General features: G+C 34.5%; 1 protein-coding gene across 1 annotated transcript in view; it reads right to left on the reverse strand.

The window, feature by feature from the left end:
• ZNF804B (zinc finger protein 804B) overlaps positions 1 to 19,917 on the reverse strand; it is a 451,467-nt gene that overhangs the window by 65,426 nt on the left and 366,124 nt on the right. Inside the window, exon 2 of the mRNA XM_010978012.3 lies at positions 19,306 to 19,449. Coding sequence (XP_010976314.2) covers positions 19,306 to 19,449 — 144 coding nt within the window. The remainder of the gene's footprint in view (positions 1 to 19,305; positions 19,450 to 19,917) is intronic.

Genomic DNA, 19,917 nt, shown 5'->3' on the forward strand with positions numbered 1-19,917 from the left:
TTGGGTTAATATCTACCATACCTGTTGCTGTTTTGTATCCATTGCTCTTATTCTTTTAATTTGTTTTTGTTTTTCCCTCTTTTTCTGCCTTCTCTAGTTTTAATTGGTCATTTTATATGATTCTACTCTTTTCTCTTAGCATATCAGTTATATATAATTTTTTAACTTATTGTAGCAATTTTCCTTGACTTTGCACACACCCACAAAACTTCTACAACTAATCCAAGTCTTTCAAATAGCACTGTAACTACTTCATGGGTAGTGTAAGTATATTATGACACAGTATTTCCAAATCCTCCCTTCTGTCCCTTATAATACTGCTGTCATTCATGGCCCTTCTCCCATAAGCTATAGTTACTGAATACATGGTTTATACTATCATTATTTTGAATAAATCTGTTATTTGCTAGGTCAATCAAGAATAAGGAAAAAATAAAAGGTTTATTTTACTCTCATAATTTCTTATTTAATGCTCTCCATTTCTTCATGCAGATTTGAGTTTCTGACATATATATTGTATATATATTTCTTCTTTCTGAAGAATTTAACATTTCTTGTAAGGTAAGTCTACTAGTGACAAATTCCCACAATTTTTGTCTGAGAAAGTGTTTATTTAGCTATCACTTTTGAAGGAAAATCTTCCTGGACACAGAATTCTAAATAGGTGACTTTTTCTTTCAACACTGTAATTTTTCACTCTACTCTTCTTGCTTGTATTGTTTCTAAAGAGAAGTCCAATGTAATTCTTATCCTTGCTGCTCTACAGATAAAGGTTTCCTACTTCACCCAGCTTCTTTCAAGATTTTCTCTCTGTCCTTGATTTTCTGCAGTTTGAATATGGCATTCCAAGGTGTAAATTTGGGAGGGGAGTTGTCTTTGAGCTTCTCGGATCTTAGTTTATTGTCTAAGTTTAACTTTGGGAAATTCTCAGTCACGATTACCTCAAATATCCTGTTTTTCTCCCCCTTTCTTATCCTTCTAATAATACAATTATGGCTTTGTAATTCTTCCACAGTTCTTGGATATTCTGTTCTGTCCCTTTCTTTTTTTTTTCTTTTTTCTCTTTGCCTTTCAGTTTTGGGAGTTTCTATTGACATTTTTTTCAAGCTCACTGATTATTTCCTTCACTGTGTCTAATCTATTGATGAGCCCCTCAAAGGCAATCTTCATTTCTGCTACAGTTTTCTCTTTATTTCTAACATTTCTGTTGAGTCTTTATTAGAATTTCCATCTCTCTGTTTTCATTACCCTTCTGTTTTTGTATGTCATCCACTTTTTCCATTAGCATAGTAATCGGTTATTTTAAATTCCCCATCTGATAACTCCAACAACTCTGCCATATTTGAGTTTTGTGCTAATTCTTGATATATTTCTTCAAACTGTGTTTTTTTGTCTTTTAGTATGTCTTTCAATGATTTTCTTGAAAGCCGGACATATTGTACTGGGTAAACGGAACTGAAGCAAACAGGCCTTTACAGTAAGGTTTTATGTTTATCTGGCAAGGGGTTTGGCTGAGTGTAGTGTTTACTGTAGTGTCAGAGGCTAAAGTTTATCTGGTATCCATGTTTTTCTCTCCTGTCAACTTCAGGTTTTCCTAGAGACTTTTAAAATAAGGTTGGTGATATATTCTTTCCATTGTATCCCTCTATTATTTTGCAGGAGACCTACTGATGTGGTGGCGAGGTGTGGGTGGGAGAAGGTGAGGAGTTCAGTAGCCCTATGATTAGGTCTCAGTCTTCAGCGATCCCCTGGGTTGTAACTTTAAGTGCTTCTCAGGGCTGGTTGCCCTCTTCCATACCACCATTAGTTGAGACAGGAAAGCTAGAGAGGGAGATGGGTATTTCTATTCTCCAAGGTTTGTTAGGCTCGGCAAAAAGTTTTTCTTGAGAGCAAGTCTTGTTAAGAACATCAGAATGCTCTGACACATTTTTAAATGGCTACTTTTCCTCTTCCTCTGTCAAAAGCATAAGGGGATTTCTTTTTTTTTTTTTTTTTTCTCCCATCTTCAGTATAAGAACAAGACAGAGCTACCACAGGTAAAATTCATAAAAGCATGGTGGTGGTCTACTTAAGACTACATTCCCCCCCCCCCCCCGGAGTTTTGACTCAAACGTGTCCACATTTCCCCAGTTACAGTCTGGGTTTTCCTATCCTGCTACTGATTCCTTCAGAATTCCTACACTTCAGTAAGTTGTGATTCCCTTTATCCACCTGTCTGTCTCTCCAAAATTAGGGGGAGCAATCTGCCCTGTAACCTTAATTCGCTGATGGATCTAAGAAGAGTTGCTGATACTCAGTTTGTTCAGTTTTTGCTTGTTTGTTTGTTTTTTCTGGTTATGTGGATGGGAGTGGCAGGTTCCAAGTTCCACATGGGATGGCTCAGAAACTGGAACTGGTTACTGATTTTTATATTTATAGAATACACAGTTCCTAGCACAAATGATTTTTGAACAAATGAATGAAAAAGAGTGAATTACTGAATGAATGACATATACGATTGGCAGAATTACATGGATATAGGAGAGAAACAATGAATTAAAACTGAGTTATATGTAAATTATTGTCCTCCTTTCTATCCTCTGGTCTTATCACTAACATGTGTGGGCAATAAGCTCAGGCCTGACTTACAGCACTGGAATATTTTGGATGTTTGATTATACTGGGTATTATTTTATTACTTTAATATTGTTATAGGGAAGAGCTCATCTAGTGGCAGATATTCAATTGATAATGATACCTAATAGGTAATGAGAATAATATTGTCATTTGGAAATCTTTAACAATGGGATAATATATGCTATCATTAAACAGTGCAGTATTAATTTCATGCACAATTCATTCAGTATGGAGCTGTCATAATATGCTGAACTACTGTGTCAAGAAGCAAGAATGTAAATAGTTGAAAGAACTAAAAAATAGGCTAGGAAAAGCAAACCTATAGATCTGCAAAGGCAAAAAGCATACACATGGTAAAGAACCAAGACTCTGCTGATTAGTTTTTCATGGTGTCTGACATGTGACATATATCAAAGTGAAGTTGCTAAATTATGTTCAGGAAAGAAAAGGCCAACTAGATGTTATAGCTGCAGGGACCTAAAACCAGTAGCAAATTATTTCTTTTTCTCATTGCCGAGGCCAGGCCTAAGATTAAATTAAATGAGAGAAAGTTGTTTTAAATTTATGTATAAATTGTATTTATACAATCACAATTTCAGAGATAAAAACATATTAGAGGATTTTTGGTTTAGTCTCCCACTTGAAAGAATTCCTCACACAGTATTCTTGAGAAACAGCTCTCTAGCCTCCCTTGGAAAGTATACCTTATGAAATATGCCTCCATCAACTCTACTGAGTACTTATGCTAGACACTGTTTTAGAAGTTGTCATGCATTTTTTACATTTAATTGTCAAAATGATTCTCTGAGCAAGGTAGCATTGGTCATATTTTACTACGAAATAAAGGAGTTAGTGGTGTACAGGGAAGAAGGAAAGAAAGAAAAGAAAGAAAAAGAAAGGAAGAAAGGAAGAAAAAGAAAGAGAGGGAGAGAGAGGGGAAGGGAGGGAGGGGAAAATATGCAACAGAATAGATCAAGCAGACTAGACTGCTTGAGGTGAGGATAAGCTAATGTTAATGCAGCAAACATTACTACAGAAGCAGAACTGGAAAAGTGGAGCCTGTGACTAGGAACAGGAGAACTGACTATGGTATACAAAAGAGCAAATGGGCCAAGAGGTCTCCTAGTCTACTGTGGCAGAAGACTGAGGCTTGCTCTCTAGGGAAAGTGAATCAGGTAGGATCTAATCTTAGGAATATCTGATTCCCTAGGGCTAAGCTGTAGAACCATTTAAAATGAGCAGATTAAATGAAAATTTGCATACTGATAAGACTCCAAGTTTTCTTTCCGTTTATGTCTTCCAAAAGATCCACAGACACTTAGAGGTCACACAATGAGAAAAATTAATTACGGCCCTATCATACCAACCCATACACGCAAACCTCCGAATCAAAAATTTTTATTTCCTCAGTAATAAACAAGATGTCAGATAAACAGCCAAGTACTACAAGGTATTTGAAGAATGCCTCTAGCATGTCAACCATAGATAAAATGAAATGTGCACTGGCTTGCTGTCTCACCCTGTCTCTCTCCCCACACACATACACAAACACATAATGTAAAAAAAGGTTCAGTAGGAAAACTAGAAGGTAATATTGTGAAACTCTCCCAAAATATTGACAGAAAGACTAAGACATAGAAAATAGTAAAAAATAAGAAGTTTGGAAGATTTATGTTGGTATTCTGATACCTAAATAAGAGGATTTTAAAAGAGAAGAAAGAGTAGAGGCAGAAATTATCAAATAAATAATTTTTAAGACCTCCCAAAACAAATGCCATGACTTTCCAAAATGAAATATTCCATGGGATGCCCTGCACACTCATTGAAAAGCGACTCGTATCAAAGCAAATTATTGTAGGATGTTAACCTATTAGGAATCTTTGGAACACTGTACATGGGCCCTATTTCCCAAACTTTGCACTTAGCATTCCCTCTGCCTAGAATACACTCCCTCAGATAGGTGGCTATAATTGATTGTTTCCCTACATCTTTTAGGCCTTTGTTTATTTTTATCTTTTTATTAAGGTCTTGACAGAAACCCTTAATTAAAATTCGACCTGCCCCACAGCATTCCATATACACTGCAGTCTTATTTCCCTCCATAGCAGGTAAAACCATCCAATGTCCTATATATTTTATTATTTTATATCTTTATTTTCTGTTTTCCCACACTCACTATGATAGCTCCACAAGGATGGAAATGATTTGCTGATTTCTAACTGTATTTGGAACAGTGTCTGGTACCTAGCAGGCACTAAAGAAATGCTTGTTATAAGAAGAAATGATGAAAATGAAAGTCAAAAAATTTTCTGAAAGAAAGAATTAGGACCCAAAATGACATATAAGTTTTCAAAAGGAACACTAAAGCTAAAACCCAATTGAGAAATAAATTAAATGCGAGTGTAGAATAAACACATTTGCATTTACTGACAGACAAGGGCCTCCCAATTTTACCTTGTGTATATTCTTTCTTAAGAAGCTTCTGGGGAATAGGTTCCAGCAAAAGGGGGAAATTAAGTAAGATACAGGAAGTCAGGAGATCAAGGAAACAAGGAATACAATCTTGGAGAGAAGCAAAATCACTCACAGGATGATGATGAAGAGAAGTCCCAGGGCAATAGCTGTGCAGCAGGCATGGAGTGCAAACTGGCCAAACTGGAGCAGACAGAGGACTTCACCAGAAAGGGGAGGAAGGTAGACCAGTACTGACCTATTATTTCATTTATCTGATGTTTTGTAATGAGACTTTTTCTTATTTATGGTAGATCAGAGATGAATTAGAAATTAACAGCAATAAAAAAATAAGTGAATATAAGAATTAGGCAGTTTCTAACACTTCAGGAAAAAATTGGTGTAAAAGAAAGAAAATATAATTATAGAGTAATCATAGTACTTTATCAGGCTCACATAAAAAAAATTTACAAGTCACGATGACATAAATTCTGAGCATTGACTTAACCCAATAAAATATAAATCTCCTTATCAATTGATAAGATATGTGACAGCATATGAAGGCAGAACAATGTGTATAACATAATCATATTTTATGTTTAGGTTTTATACAAAAGTTTATGATTTGATAATAAGTATTTAGAAACTTATCTAAAAAGATATGGACTAAACCATTATTAAATAGTTTTCCAACTCATTGTTCCATACTTATATATTCATTAATTTTTAATATAAACAAGTATCCAAACATTTTAAGAATTAATTTTATATAAAATAATTTTAATTTTTACATAGTATTTCAGTTTCTGTACATCATAATTTAGCCAGTCTCTTTTCATTGTATGTTTAGATTGCTTCCAGTATTTTTCTATTTTAAATATCCTTATGCATAAATCTTTGGAATTAATATGATTATTTTTCTAGAATACATGCCAGGTGGAATTGTTAACAGGAAAAATTCACATTTTATGGCTTTTGATAACTGAGCTGAGCATCAAAAGATTTGAACAATTTATATCCCTACAAGCAATGTTTAACAGTATCTCTTATCTCACATCTCATCAATAATGAGTATTATTCTTTTTTCATATTTAACATTCTTTTTTTTGAAAAATTCTCCCAGTTTGTATTTATTTCATTACAAGTGATGTAGATCATGTGTTCATATGTTATAAGCCATTGACAATATTCTGAATGTACCTCTCTCACTTCTTCTCCTTGTCACTGCTATAAATACGTCAGTCATCTCTCTGGGGCTCTTAGGCTCCCATGTGACTGCAGAGCCAAGCTCTCTTCCTTGTGTACCAACCCTTAAACTGCTTTTAGATTTTTTTTGCCTAAATCACAAATCTGATCATATCATTTGCTTGCTTAAAAGCCCTTGAAGACGCAATTTCCTACAGAGTAAAGTCTATAATTCTTAGAGTGAACACTACATCAGCATTAATATGGGCTCAAGTGTTTTCTTAAATTATAAAAATGTGTTTTCATGACAGCCTTTGCTCAACGATTATAAAGAACCTGGGATTAGGATTTCATTTTACTCTCTATAGTGTTCAATCTATCTACTTAAGAAGTAATTAAGGAGTGATGTCACCAAGATGGTGGTATAGGTCATCCTTGACTTTGTTCCCTCTCATAAGAAGAATAGCTAATAACTATTCAAGAACAAGGCACCACTGATAAAATCCTAGAACATGGTGGTGAGGCTGAAGCATCCCCTGGTATGAACTCAGTCTGCCAAGATTTAAGTGCTGGCTGTTACAAGACTGCCCAACTTCTCTGTTGCAATAAAAGTTATGGTAAAATTCCCATTGGGTGAGCCCTGCAGATTCCCTTGCAGTCTGGGGCAAGATCAGAGCAGGGGCTCCCACAAAATGACTCATAATGTTGGGAATAGGGGCTGGTCACATAAAACACACTGGTAGTGGTAATTATATAGTCACAGTTGGAACCTATAATTTGGTAAAGGTAGCGCATAATTCATTTATAATTCTACTTTAAAAGTTGAAAAAATAAACATAGTAAAATAATAATAACTAAAATAATTTGTTATTAGCTAAGCAAGATAAAAATATGTAAATTGTAACAGCAATAAACTAAAATGTGAGGAGGATGAGAAGTAAAAATGTAAACCTTAGAAATTCTATTGAAGTTAAGTTGTTATCAGCTTAAAAACTGGATGTTATAATTTTAAGATATTTTAGGTGAGCCTCATGGTAATCACAAGAGAAAAATCTGTACAAATTGTACAAAAGAACATGATAAAGAAGTTGAAGCTTATTGATGCAAAAGATGTTTAAACATGAAAAAGATGAGAATAAGGAACAAGGAACAATTAATCTATGAAAAAAGACAACAACAAAATGGCAATAATAATTCTTTACCTATAAATAATTACTTTAAACATAAATGGATAAATTCTCCAATCAAATGACACAGAATGGTTGAAAAGTAAAACAAATCAAAACCAAAACAAAACATAAAATCTAATGATATGCTGCCTATGAGAGACTTACTTTTGCCTTAAAGACATAAACAGACTGAGAGTGAAGGGATGGAAAAAGTCACTTGAAGCAAATGGTAACCAAAGGAAAGCAGGGATAGCTATGTTTATATCAGACAAAATAGACTTTAAACTAAAAATGATAAAAAGTGACAAAGGTCATTACATAATGATAAGGTGGTTAACCAATCAAGAAGGTGTAAAAATTATAAATATTATGCACCCAACATCAGAAGACCTAAATATGTAAAGCAAAAACTAACAGAGTTAAAAGGAGAACTAAACAGTAATAAAATAATAGTTGGAAGTTTAAAATCCCACACTCAACAATGGAGAGGTCATCTAGGCAGGGAATCAATAAGGAAACAGGGAATATGGACACTATGGACCACATGGATCCAGCAGACACACACAGAACATGCTCTCTGACAACAGCAGGAGACACGTTCTTCTCAAGTGCAGGTGGAACATTTTTTTTTTAATATAGACCTTATGTTAGGCCACAAAAACCAAGTCTTAGCAAATTCAAGAGCATTAAAGTTGTGTCAAGTATCTTCTCAGATCACAATGGCATGAAACTAGAAGTCAACAATGAGAAAACCGGAAATTTCATGGACACTTGGAAATTAAACAACACTGTTCTGAATAATCAATGGATCTAAGAAGAAATTAAGGGAGAAATAAAAAACTATCTTGAGACAAACAAAAATGGAACCCCAACATATCAGAAATTATGGGATGGAGCAAGCAGTTCTAAGAGGAAAGATTATATCAATAAACACTTAAGTTAATAAACAAGAAAAATCCCCAATAAATAGCTAAATCTAGGCCTTAAGAAATTAGAAAAAGAGGAACAAACTGACTCCAAAGTTAGCAGAAAAAAGGAAATAGTAAAGATTAGAGCATAAACAAATAAAAAAAAATAATTGAAAAGATTACCCAAAATAAGGGTTGGTTCTTTGAAAAGATAAACAAAACCGACAAGCCCTTAACTAGATTAACCAAGGGAAAAAGAGGACCCAAATCAACAAAAGTATAAATGAAAAAGAGGACATTACAATTGACACAAAGTCTCAGAAAAGGCTGCTATGAACAACTACTCACCAACAAACTGGACAACCTAGAAAACATGGAAAAATTACTAAGATTGAATCTAGAAGAAACAGAAAATCTGAATAGACCAATTACTAGTAGTGGATTCAATCAACCATCAAAAATCTCCAAATGAAGAAAAGCCCAGGACCCAGTGGCTTCACTGGTGGATTCTATCAAACATTTAAAGAAGAATTACATCAGACCTTCTCAAATTCTTCCAAAAAAGTGAAGAGGAGGGACCACTCCCAAACTCATTTTAGGAGGCCAATGTTATCCTGATACCAAAACCAGAAAGGACACTACCTTAAAAGAAAAATAGAGAACAATATTACTGATGAATATAGAAGCAAAAAATTCTCAGTAAAATACCAGCAAACCAAATTTAGCAGTACATGAAAAGGATCATTAACTGTGTTCAAGTGTGATTTATCTTTGGGGTGTAAGGATGGTTCAACATATGCAAATCAATCAATGTAATGTAATACAGTAATGGAATGAAAGAAAAGAATCAAATGACCATCTTAATAGATGCAGGATAAGCACTTGAAAAAAATCAACATCCATTCATGATAAAAACTCTTAACTAGGCATAGAAGAAACATATCTCAGTATAATAAAGGCCATATATGATAAGCCCACAGCTAAAATCATACTCAATGGTGAAATGTTTAAAGCATCTCCTCTAAGATCAGGAAAAGTCAAGATTCCCATTCTCATCACTCCTATTCAGTATAGAACTGGAAGCCCTAACAAGTGCAATCAGGCAAGAAAAAGAAATAAAAGTATCAGAATTACAAAGGAAGAAGTAAAATGATCTCTATTTGCAGATGACATAATTTTATATATAGAAAAATCCTAAAGACTCAACCAAAAATGATTAAATCTGATCAGTGAATATCAGTGAAGTTGTAGGATACAAAGTTAACATACAAAAATCAGTAGCATTCTATATACTAACAACAAAGTTCATGAAAAAGAAATAAACCAATCCCATCCACAACAGCATCAAAAACAAGATACCTAGAAAAAAAATTTAACAAATAAAGTGAAAGATCTCTACTCTAAAAACTACATGACAGTGATGAAAGAAATTGACAATAAATAAATGGAAAAGTATCCCTTGTTCACAGATTAGAAGAATTAATGTTGTTAAAATGTCAGTAATACCAAAAGACATTTATTATTATTATTAAGATTCAATGCAGTTCCTATTTGAATAGCATTTTTACAGAAGTAGAAGACACACTCATAAAATTTATTTGGAACCACAAGAGACTCTAAATAACCCAAGAAGTTCTGGGAAAGAATAACAAAGAGAAAGACATCACACTTACTGACTTCAAGCCATATTATAAAACTATAGCAATCGAAACAGTGTGACACTGACATAAAAACAAACATACAGACGAAGGGCACAGAATTGAGAGTCCAGAAATAAATCCAAGCATATATGGTCAACTAATATTTGACAAAGGAGCCAAGAATACTCAATGGAGAAAAAGCAGTTTTTTCAATGAATGGTGCTAGGATAGTTATTAATATTCACATGTAAAACAATGAAACTGGACCCCTGTTTTACAACACTCACAAAATTTAACTCGAAACAGATTAGACTTAAATATAAGACCTGAAACCATCAAACATCTAAGAAGTAATAAGCTCTTTGATGTGGGTTTTGGCAATGACTGTCTTGTATATGACACCTAATACACAAACAACAAAGTGAAAAATTAAAAAGTGGGACTACATCAAACTAAAAGCTTCTGTTCATTAAAAGAAACCATCAACAAAGTGAAAAATAGCCTATGAAATGGGAAAAAGATTTTCAAGTCATATATCTGATGAGGGCTTAATATCCAAAATATATAAAGAAATCATACAACTCAGCACAAAGACATATAAGTCAATTTAAAAATGGACAAAGGTACTAAATACATGTTTCTCTAAAGAAGAAATATGAAAGGCCAAGAGGTACATGAAAAATGCTCAACATTGCTAGTCACTAGAGAAATGCAAATTAAAACCACAATGAAATTCTCATGCCTGTTAGAACAGCCATCACCAAAAAGACAAGAGATAGCTAATGCTGGCAGGGATATGGAGAAAGGGAAACCTTGTGTACTGTTCGTGGGATTGTAACTTGGTACAACTACTATGGAAAACAGTATAGAGGGTCCTCAACAAATTAAAAAGAGAACTATCATATGATCCAGCAATTCCACTTCTAAGAATATAACCAAATGAAAAAAAAAAACAAACTTTAACTTGAAAAGATATCTGCACCCCCATGTTCAAAGCAGTATTATTTACAATAGCTAAGACATGGAAACAACCTAAATATCCACCAATGGATGAATGAATAAAGAAGTTGTGGTGTATATATACAATAGAATATTGTTCACTGATTAAAAAGTGAGGAACTCCTACAATTTGTAAGAGCATAGATGGAACTTGAAGGCATTATATTAAATAAAATAAATCAGACAGAGAAAGACAAATACTGTGTGATCTCAGTGGAATCTAAAAACAAACAAACAAGCAAACAAACAAAAACTCACAGCAAAAGAGATCAGACCAGACCTGTGGTTATCAGAAGTGAAGGGTCAAGGAGGGGAAATTGGAGGAGGGTACAAACTTCTAGTTATAAGCTAAAAAATTCTAGAGATGTACAACATTATGACTATAGTTAACAGTGCTGTATGATACATGGGAGAGTTGTTAAGAGAATGAATCCTAAGAGTTCTTATCACAAGGAGAAAACGTTCTTTTTCTTTTTTCTTTCTTTTCTTTTCATTGTATCTATAAGAGATGATGGATGTTAACTGAACCTAATGTGGAAATCCTTTGCAATATATGTAAGTCAAATCATCATGCTGTACACTTGAAACTTATACAGTGGTATGTGTTAATTATTTCTCAGTAAAACTAGGGAAAAAAGAAGTGATTCATCAATGACAAATGAATATATTGATGTAGGACAGAGGAGTATGGTAACTTCTAAAATGTCAGATTATTTAGTTCCTTGTTAATTTTTAAAGTATTTATTGAGTTATTACTATGTACTAGACACTGCTGTAAGTTCTAGGAATACGCGGACATATGGCCAATGGAGCCAACAATGCCCTGCTCTTCTCTTTGTGGGGTTAATCTCAGGGAAGGGGGCAAGGGGCAAAAAATTCAAAAAGTAAAAAAAAAAAAATTTTTTAACAGAGTATTAAGCAATGGCATGCTGGTATATCAACTCCATAGAAAAATCAAACAAAACATATTAAGTCCTATCTGTAGTGTTTGGGGATCTCCCACCATGGCTGATTTCAAGTTACCAATGTTTTAAGAATCAGCTCACGGAATTCTTGAATATTAAACAACTGGTTCTAGAGAGCCGAAACAAGTTAACTCCAACCATCACTGATAGTACCAACAGGGTGTTAGGATTTGGAGAAATGGCAACTGACTATTTGAGTTAGTGCAAAAGAAAGACCCTGCAGAAGAGGTGACACTGAGCTGCCACAAATGAAGAGAACAATCAGAAACTGAAAGTCACCTGAAAGAACATCTCAGGAAGAGAAAGATACTGCAAATGCACTAAGGCAGGAAAGCACTTGGCACATCTGAAAGACAGGAAGAGCCAAGACGTAGATTTTTAATTTATTTTTCGGTTGGGAGCTAATCTTGAGATCAACAGTTCTCTTAGTTAGGGTGAAAGCAGTATTTCAGAAGAGCTGAATTAATGATCAGGAAGCTAAAATCAATTCTGATTACTTTGTATTCCTTTGCTAATAGAGGTTCCAAATACTGCTGGGTAATTCCCAGGAGGGAGGGATATATAAACATAAAATCTGCTAGAAACCTGGGTTTATAGAATGCAAAATACAGCAAGAGATAAGTATTATTCTGTTTTACCAACCTTTATGCTTCTAAAGAGTGTTCATTTCAGACACTCTCATTTATGTTTCTTTTTCAATCTTGCCAACCTTACAAATCAACTGTACTTTAAAGTTTTATTGCCACATTAAAAGGACTAGTAGCTTAAACATACTATGCTGAAATGTATCATCAGGCAATATTTGGAAAAAAATACAAATCACATTGTAGGAACAAACCAAGAGGTAATTGGATTGAATTCATTTACCAGCTTTGGGAGTCTTTTCCCCCTGGCGTCAAAATGACACGTATAATTCCGTTTTGTTTATTTTATCCTGAGAAGACAGAGACGGGGAGAACCCAAAACAGTATTTTAAGAATGAATGAGCTGGAGTTCAAATCCAGGCTGGAGAAGTGAGCAGCTCCTCCTGAGTGAAAAGAAATACTATTGTGAAGCAAAGTAAGATTACAAGGATTAAGTGTCACATGTGGAGGATCTGGAAGTGGATTTGTTTTTTATTATTGAGGGTATTTTTATGGGTTAATTGTATGGGGATCTGGCTCATTTGTTTTTTTCTAAATTGAGATGAGCCAGAATGTCTCTGGGGCAGGAGAGACTTGTGATGCTTGTGAGGATATGTATTACTTATTTCAGTATTATGCATTTGCAGCTGATAGTCTTGAGAAAGAGATTATGACTTATAGGTAGTCTGAGAAGGAATTAATTGTTACTGACATGTTAGCTATATTAATAGTTACAGTGCTCTCCTTATCCAAGTGATTGTAATTTGTACACACATTCAAACTGTTTGAGTAGTAGTAATGCTCAGCATTTACAAAGAATTTTAAGAGGTTCAAAGCAATAGCTAAAACAATTGAGTTCTTTCCAAAAACATGAGTTACATATAGAATAGGGCTGTCAAAGCTTGAAATTCATTTATTTTTCCCTTTTGAAGAAATAGGAAAAAAAGTCAGCTTTGTTACTGGTAACCTCTTTTTTACAAGAAACATAGCTCACTTTTTATTAAATTATAGAAAATATTATTAAATGTCCAATGGAATTAAAGCTATGAATCTCAGATTATTTTATTTCTTAAAGTTCTGTGCTAGCTTGCTTTTCTAGAATGATAATAAATCTGTGAATAACATAATCTTTGCAATAAAATAAATTATACACATAGTACTGCTATTTAGATGTGAGGCAACACAGAAGATTTAGAAATCACTTATTAAACCAAAGATTCCTGAGTAATTATAAATGAGGGCAGAAAAGTAGAGAGGAGAACTCAGATTACGCTGTTTCTACTTCTGAGCCAATAATGAGTAACAGAATTAATTCCATGTGAATTTGGATTCACTTCTAAGTGTACCAAAAGACCATATGGTACAGTATCAACATAAGACAATATTGTTTGAAGTTCAACAGAAGAGGCCAGGTATTTTGTCTGAATCCACATGGAAAATAAAATTGTCAACTGTTCATATTACTCAGGCCAAGAAATACTTTCATCCAAATCCCCACTGACTATCATTATAATCAGCACGACAATCAAGAAGAGCCCTTACTGAAGCAAGAACCAAATAGACATATTTAGCTTTGGGATATGGAAAGAAAAAGACTTCTGCAAATTTTACTTTAGTGCATACTTCCTTTTTTCTACATAAAATTCAGTTTCCTTTAAAACAGAAATTGTAAACTCAGCTTCATTTAAAATTTAGGCAATTTTCAAAATATTTTAGGTCAAAATAAATTGTCTGAGAGAAGCAGTTCAACATTTATCCAAGAAAGTAGTCTTACTAGGTCTATGGCAAATTTAATTATTCTGATGTTTCCCAGGTGGGCAGCATGTACAAAATTCTGTACAATATTAACAAGTGTTAATCAAAAGGAGTTTGAATACTGTTAGATCAGCTTATGATGAGATCTCAACTTTTTTCATACCCAGATACAAGCTGTCAGTCTATGCATTAAATCTACTGAAGTATATGTTGAAATACAGCCACAAGATGGAATAGCATCCCAGACAGAGGGAAGATTATGATCCAATGTGAGCAGGTAGGAACACATAACACATCTTTTGAGAAACTGTAAGGAAATTATGGGGCTGCAGGAGATAAATCTGAAAATGGATGCAGGAGCCAAATTGTGGACATTTTGAATGACAGACTAAGTATCTCAGAATTTTTTAGAAGTCAGTCATCAGCCACTGAAGATTTTCAAGGAGGGAAGTGATAATTTAAATGTAGTAGTTTGGGAAGATTGATCTGGTTGTAAATGGATAGGTTGGTGTGAAGCAGGGAAAATACTGGATGCAGGTAGTCAACTCAGCAGACCCTGGCAAAGAATCAAGAGTGAGATTAAATTTGAATGGTGAAAAGAGAATGCAAAATGAAGAATGAGAACAAGATCTACTGCAAAAGAAGAAAGAGGAATGAGATATAGTTTCAAAGATTTTTAAGAGTTCCCCAAAAGAATGATGGTGACTTTAGTGATCACAGTGAATCTTTTGCAGCTTCTGTGTGTGTGGGTCATGCTTTCTTTCTTTCTTTTTTTGTTTTTTTTAACATTTTTTATTGATTTATAATCATTTTACAATGTTGTGTCAAATTCCAGTGTTCAGCACAATTTTTCAGTCATTCATGGACATATACACACTCATTGTCACATTTTTTTCTCTGTGAGTTATCATAACATTTTGTGTATATTTCCCTGTGCTATACAGTGTAATCTTGTTTATCTATTCTACAATTTTGAAATCCCAGTCTATCCCTTCCCACCCTCCACCCCCCTGGTAACCACAAGTCTGTATTCTCTGTCTGTGAGTCTATTTCTGTCCTTTATTTATGCTTTGTTTTTGTTTGTTTGTTTGTTTTTGTTTTTGTTTTTTAGATTCCACATATGAGCAATCTCATATGGTATTTTTCTTTCTCTTTCTGGCTTACTTCACTTAGAATGACATTCTCTAGGAGCATCCATGTTGCTGCAAATGGCATTATGTTGTCGGTTTTTATGGCTGAGTAGTATCCCATTGTATAAATATACCACCTCTTCTTTATCCAGTCACCTGTTGATGGACATTTAGGCTGTTTCCATGTTTTGGCTATTGTAAATAGTGCTGCTATGAACATTGGGGTGCAGGTGTCATCCTGAAGTAGATTTCCTTCTGGATACAAGCCCAGGAGTGGGATTCCTGGGTCATATGGTAAGTCTATTCCTAGTCTTTTGAGGAATCTCCACACTGTTTTCCATAGTGGCTGCACCAAACTGCATTCCCACCAGCAGTGTAGGAGGGTTCCCCTTTCTCCACAGCCTCTCCAGCATTTGTCATTTGTGGATTTTTGAATGATGGCCATTCTGACTGGTGTGAGGTGATACCTCATTGTAGTTTTGATTTGCATTTCTCTGATAATTAGTGATATGGAGCATTTTTTCACGTGCTTTTTGATCATTTGTATGTCTTCCTTGGAGAATTGCTTGTTTAGGTCTTCTGCCCATTTTTGGATTGGGTTGTTTATTTTTTTCTTATTGAGTCGTATGAGCTGCTTATATATTCTGGAGATCAAGCCTTTGTCGGTTTCACTTGCAAAAATTTTCTCCCATTCCGTAGGTTTTCTTCTTGTTTTATTTCTGGTTTCCTTTGCTGTGCAGAAGCTTGTAAGTTTCATTAGGTCCCATTTGTTTATTCTTGCTTTTATTTCTTCTAGGAGAAAATTTTTTAAATGTATGTCAGATAATGTTTTGCCTATGTTTTCCTCTAGGAGGTTTATTGTATCTTGTTTATGTTTAAGTCTTTAATCCATTTTGAGTTGATTTTTATATATGGTGTAAGGGAGTGTTCTAGCTTCATTGTTTTACATGCTGCTGTCCAGTTTTCCCAACACCATTTGCTGAAGAGACTGTCTTTATTCCAATGTATATTCTTGCCTCCTTTGTCAAAGATGAGTTGACCAAAAGTTTGTGGGTTCATTTCTGGGCTCTCTATTCTGTTCCATTGGTCTAAATGTCAGGGTCATGCTTTCTAATTGCCCTCCATGCCTTATTATAGGTTTTCTACCATAAAGGACCTACCATTCTTGGTATAGTAACATGGTTAACTTCTAATTCATTCTTCAAGAATGCTAGCTCACTTGTCATCTCTTCTTAAATAATTTTTTTTATGTTCTCTTAGTATCCTAGATATACAATTTTAAAAATCAACATATTTTAAAGATTGATTAATTTAGACTATAGGCACCCCAGGCAGATTACAGACTCCCCAAAGTTAGGGATCAAATTCCACAACTAGCACAGCAGCATGTAGTAGAAACTCAATCATTGTTTGAACAAGGAGCAGGTCTGGGAGTGTCAGAAGGCGAGTAAGCCTACAGAAAAACAGAAATGGGCAAATGTATGGAATGTAAGGATTAAGGAAAGGCTGTTTTATCAACATGTTGAAAAGCCAATGGAAATAAGATTGAAGAAGGTGATAAAAAGAGAAATCGATGAGGCAGAATTCCAGAGTGTAAGGCAGGCTATGGAATGCAGATAGAGAATTCATCCCCTGGCAGTCTAATATTTTCTACAGTGTTCAAAAGAGCCTCATATGTCTCCATTTCCTCACCTTAGTTTCTTGTGTTCCCACTCTCAAGAATGCCCTCCCATCTTGAGCCTCTATTTCAACATTTACTTATGCAAGTTGGAAGCACAGACCAAATATCGCTATCGCATGAGCCCTTGCCTGGTCACTTATTTCTCTGAATCCCCAGAGTGATTTTTTTCTTAATATGCAGTCTGAAGAACACCTACATAAAGTTCACTTTGGGTGATGCTTTGAGAAGTTTATCTTCATAGACATACTCTATCTAATAAATGATGAAAGAGTGATAACATCAGAGTCATTTCACAACTCCAAATGAAGTAATGGATTTAAGGAAATGATCATCTATGGCTACAAGAACATTAGTGGAAAAAGGTTGGTGGGGTACTTAATGATGGATGAAGCCAACTGTACCTAAACCCACTGATCAAACTTAAAGTCATAAAAAGAAAGACAATTAGACATCATATACCAGCTTATGGAAGGACACTCTCTAATATATTTTTGTAGAGAAAAAAAAATGAACCTGCATTTGACCAGATTTTATTTGTTACAACCAGTTTAAAGTATATGCAGAAGACAGAGAAAACATGAAAACAGAACACTAGGTTGTATTCAGCAAAATCCTGAATGTGTGAAACAATCCAGTTTTTCAACAAATAAATTGCAAGGAGTAAAATTTAAATAGCGGGTGGAAAACCTATAGTTTAAATATATGTTAAAAGAAACTTAAAGACTTGTCAACCAAAATTGAGATATGTTTGAGTCCTGATTTCAACAAACCCAAATTTATAAATCATTTATGAGACAAATGAGGAAATAAGGCCATCCACTGACACCAGGATATTACTCTCTATTTTTAGGTAGGTTAAGCATCATTATACATCTTGAAATACTTTCAGATGAAATGATACAATGTCTGGAATTTGCTTCAGAGTAATGCACAAGGTAGCCAGGGTTGGGGAGTGAGTGGTGGGGCTATAAATGAAACAAGACTGATTGTTGCTGGTGTTGGATGGTAGCCACATAGTTCATCTTAATATATATTTGAAAAGTTTATATACTTTCTATTTTGTATCATTTTAAAATGCAACTTCCTGGACTCCACCTCAGAACTACTGGATTAAAAGGAGAGTATGAGAATCCGTATTATTAACAGGTTCTAAAGAGATGACTGCCCACTAAGCTTTGGGAATCACAGTCCTAAACAATTTATCCCATTGCTCTTGCTCTTGTCAGAGACATCCAGTCAATTACACATGCTTGTCATACCTTTAAAGATAGAAATTGAGTTTGTAACTCCCAAGGTGCTCAAAAAATATTAGTGCTGTGAGTCAAAATTGCTACTCACTGTGAGTAAACATTTTAAGTCTAGATTATACAAGACTTATCCACATATCCAATATATCAGGAGTATGCACTTTCTCAGCTCTTAGCAATAATCTTCTGGCCATGTGGAATTTTTTTCTTAGTGGTACTTAGCACTCCTAATTCCTAAAGGGCCAATATTCTTATACCTCATGCAGCAAGGATAAAATCTAACAGGATGCGAACAACAATAACCTCCTCTTTCACAGACTGATGGAAATAGAGAATATTAGCATCAGCATGTAGAAACCTAAACCATACATATATATGGCATTTTAAGAAAAATACATGAAATGTGAAATGTTTATATCTGCCATATTCCTGAACTTTCCCTTTGTCCAAGTTTTTCTTGCAATGATTCATTTATTAAATAACCACTTTGACTCTCCTAAAAGGGTATTTTTGGGAAAATGTAACCTTTTATCGAGAATTATTTTTCCCAAAGTATTCCCCAAATCTTGGAATTCTTGAAAGAACTCTATAATAGATTCTGTCCTAGTACTGGTCCAGTGTTCTAGTTCTACTAATTAGCTCGGTGGTCTTAAATCTGGCACTAATTTTACTGGGTCCTGGTTTCCCCATGTATATAATTCTAAAATAAATGTCAATCTACTCCTGGATCATCTGTAAATTAATCCGGTTTTATGCTACTTCAAGAAAAAAGCATTTCACCTAAAATTTAAATAAAAACCACATCCTTCAAGAAAAAAAGATAAAAAATGGTTTTACCTCAGCATCTTAGATACAGATAAATAAGGCCAAATGCATTCATTCTGTTCTGAAGGTAAAAATCCAGGATTATGAAAGATTCTTCTCACTTTGACTTACCTGTTTATGAGCATGATCGTAAGAATTAATATGATTGTCAAACTCCTGATGTTTGTGATACTGCTTGTCACATAATTCACAGTAGAAGTTTGCCTTCACATCTTCCAGGGCCTTTGCTGTTGACTTCTCCTTTTCTGGAAAATCCTTCAAAAAAAAAAAAAAAGGCAAACATGTTGGTTGTACTTCTCTGTAGTAGCATAACCAGATCTCATATTAATCAAGTTGGTATTTAATTTTTCACTGATTGAAAGAACATGGTTAGGCTCAGTACCTTTTAGAAATTCATGGCACTAAGGAAGTAACTTTCAGCTCAGCCTTATCCCTAAGTTACTGATAGACACAGAGTGACTTATCCCAAAGGAGCCCTCAGCTGCAGGCTGGTCCTTAAGTCATCCTTCTCGCCACCAGATGTGGTTCTGCTGACTCACTCAACTGGAATACTCACCACCATTTTTTCAGCCTATCCAATGATCCATCTCAAACATCAGAACTCTTCTCTGCTATAATATTTTATTAAGATATTGATTGTACTGTTTTACGTCACTACCGACTGCTTCATGTATTTTAGCCTCCGTGAGATCATCAGTGTTGGGACTTACTACTCTCTCTTCA

The sequence above is a fragment of the Camelus dromedarius genome, chromosome 7 (genome assembly GCF_036321535.1).
Source record: "Camelus dromedarius isolate mCamDro1 chromosome 7, mCamDro1.pat, whole genome shotgun sequence".
NCBI classification, from domain to species: domain Eukaryota; kingdom Metazoa; phylum Chordata; class Mammalia; order Artiodactyla; family Camelidae; genus Camelus; species Camelus dromedarius.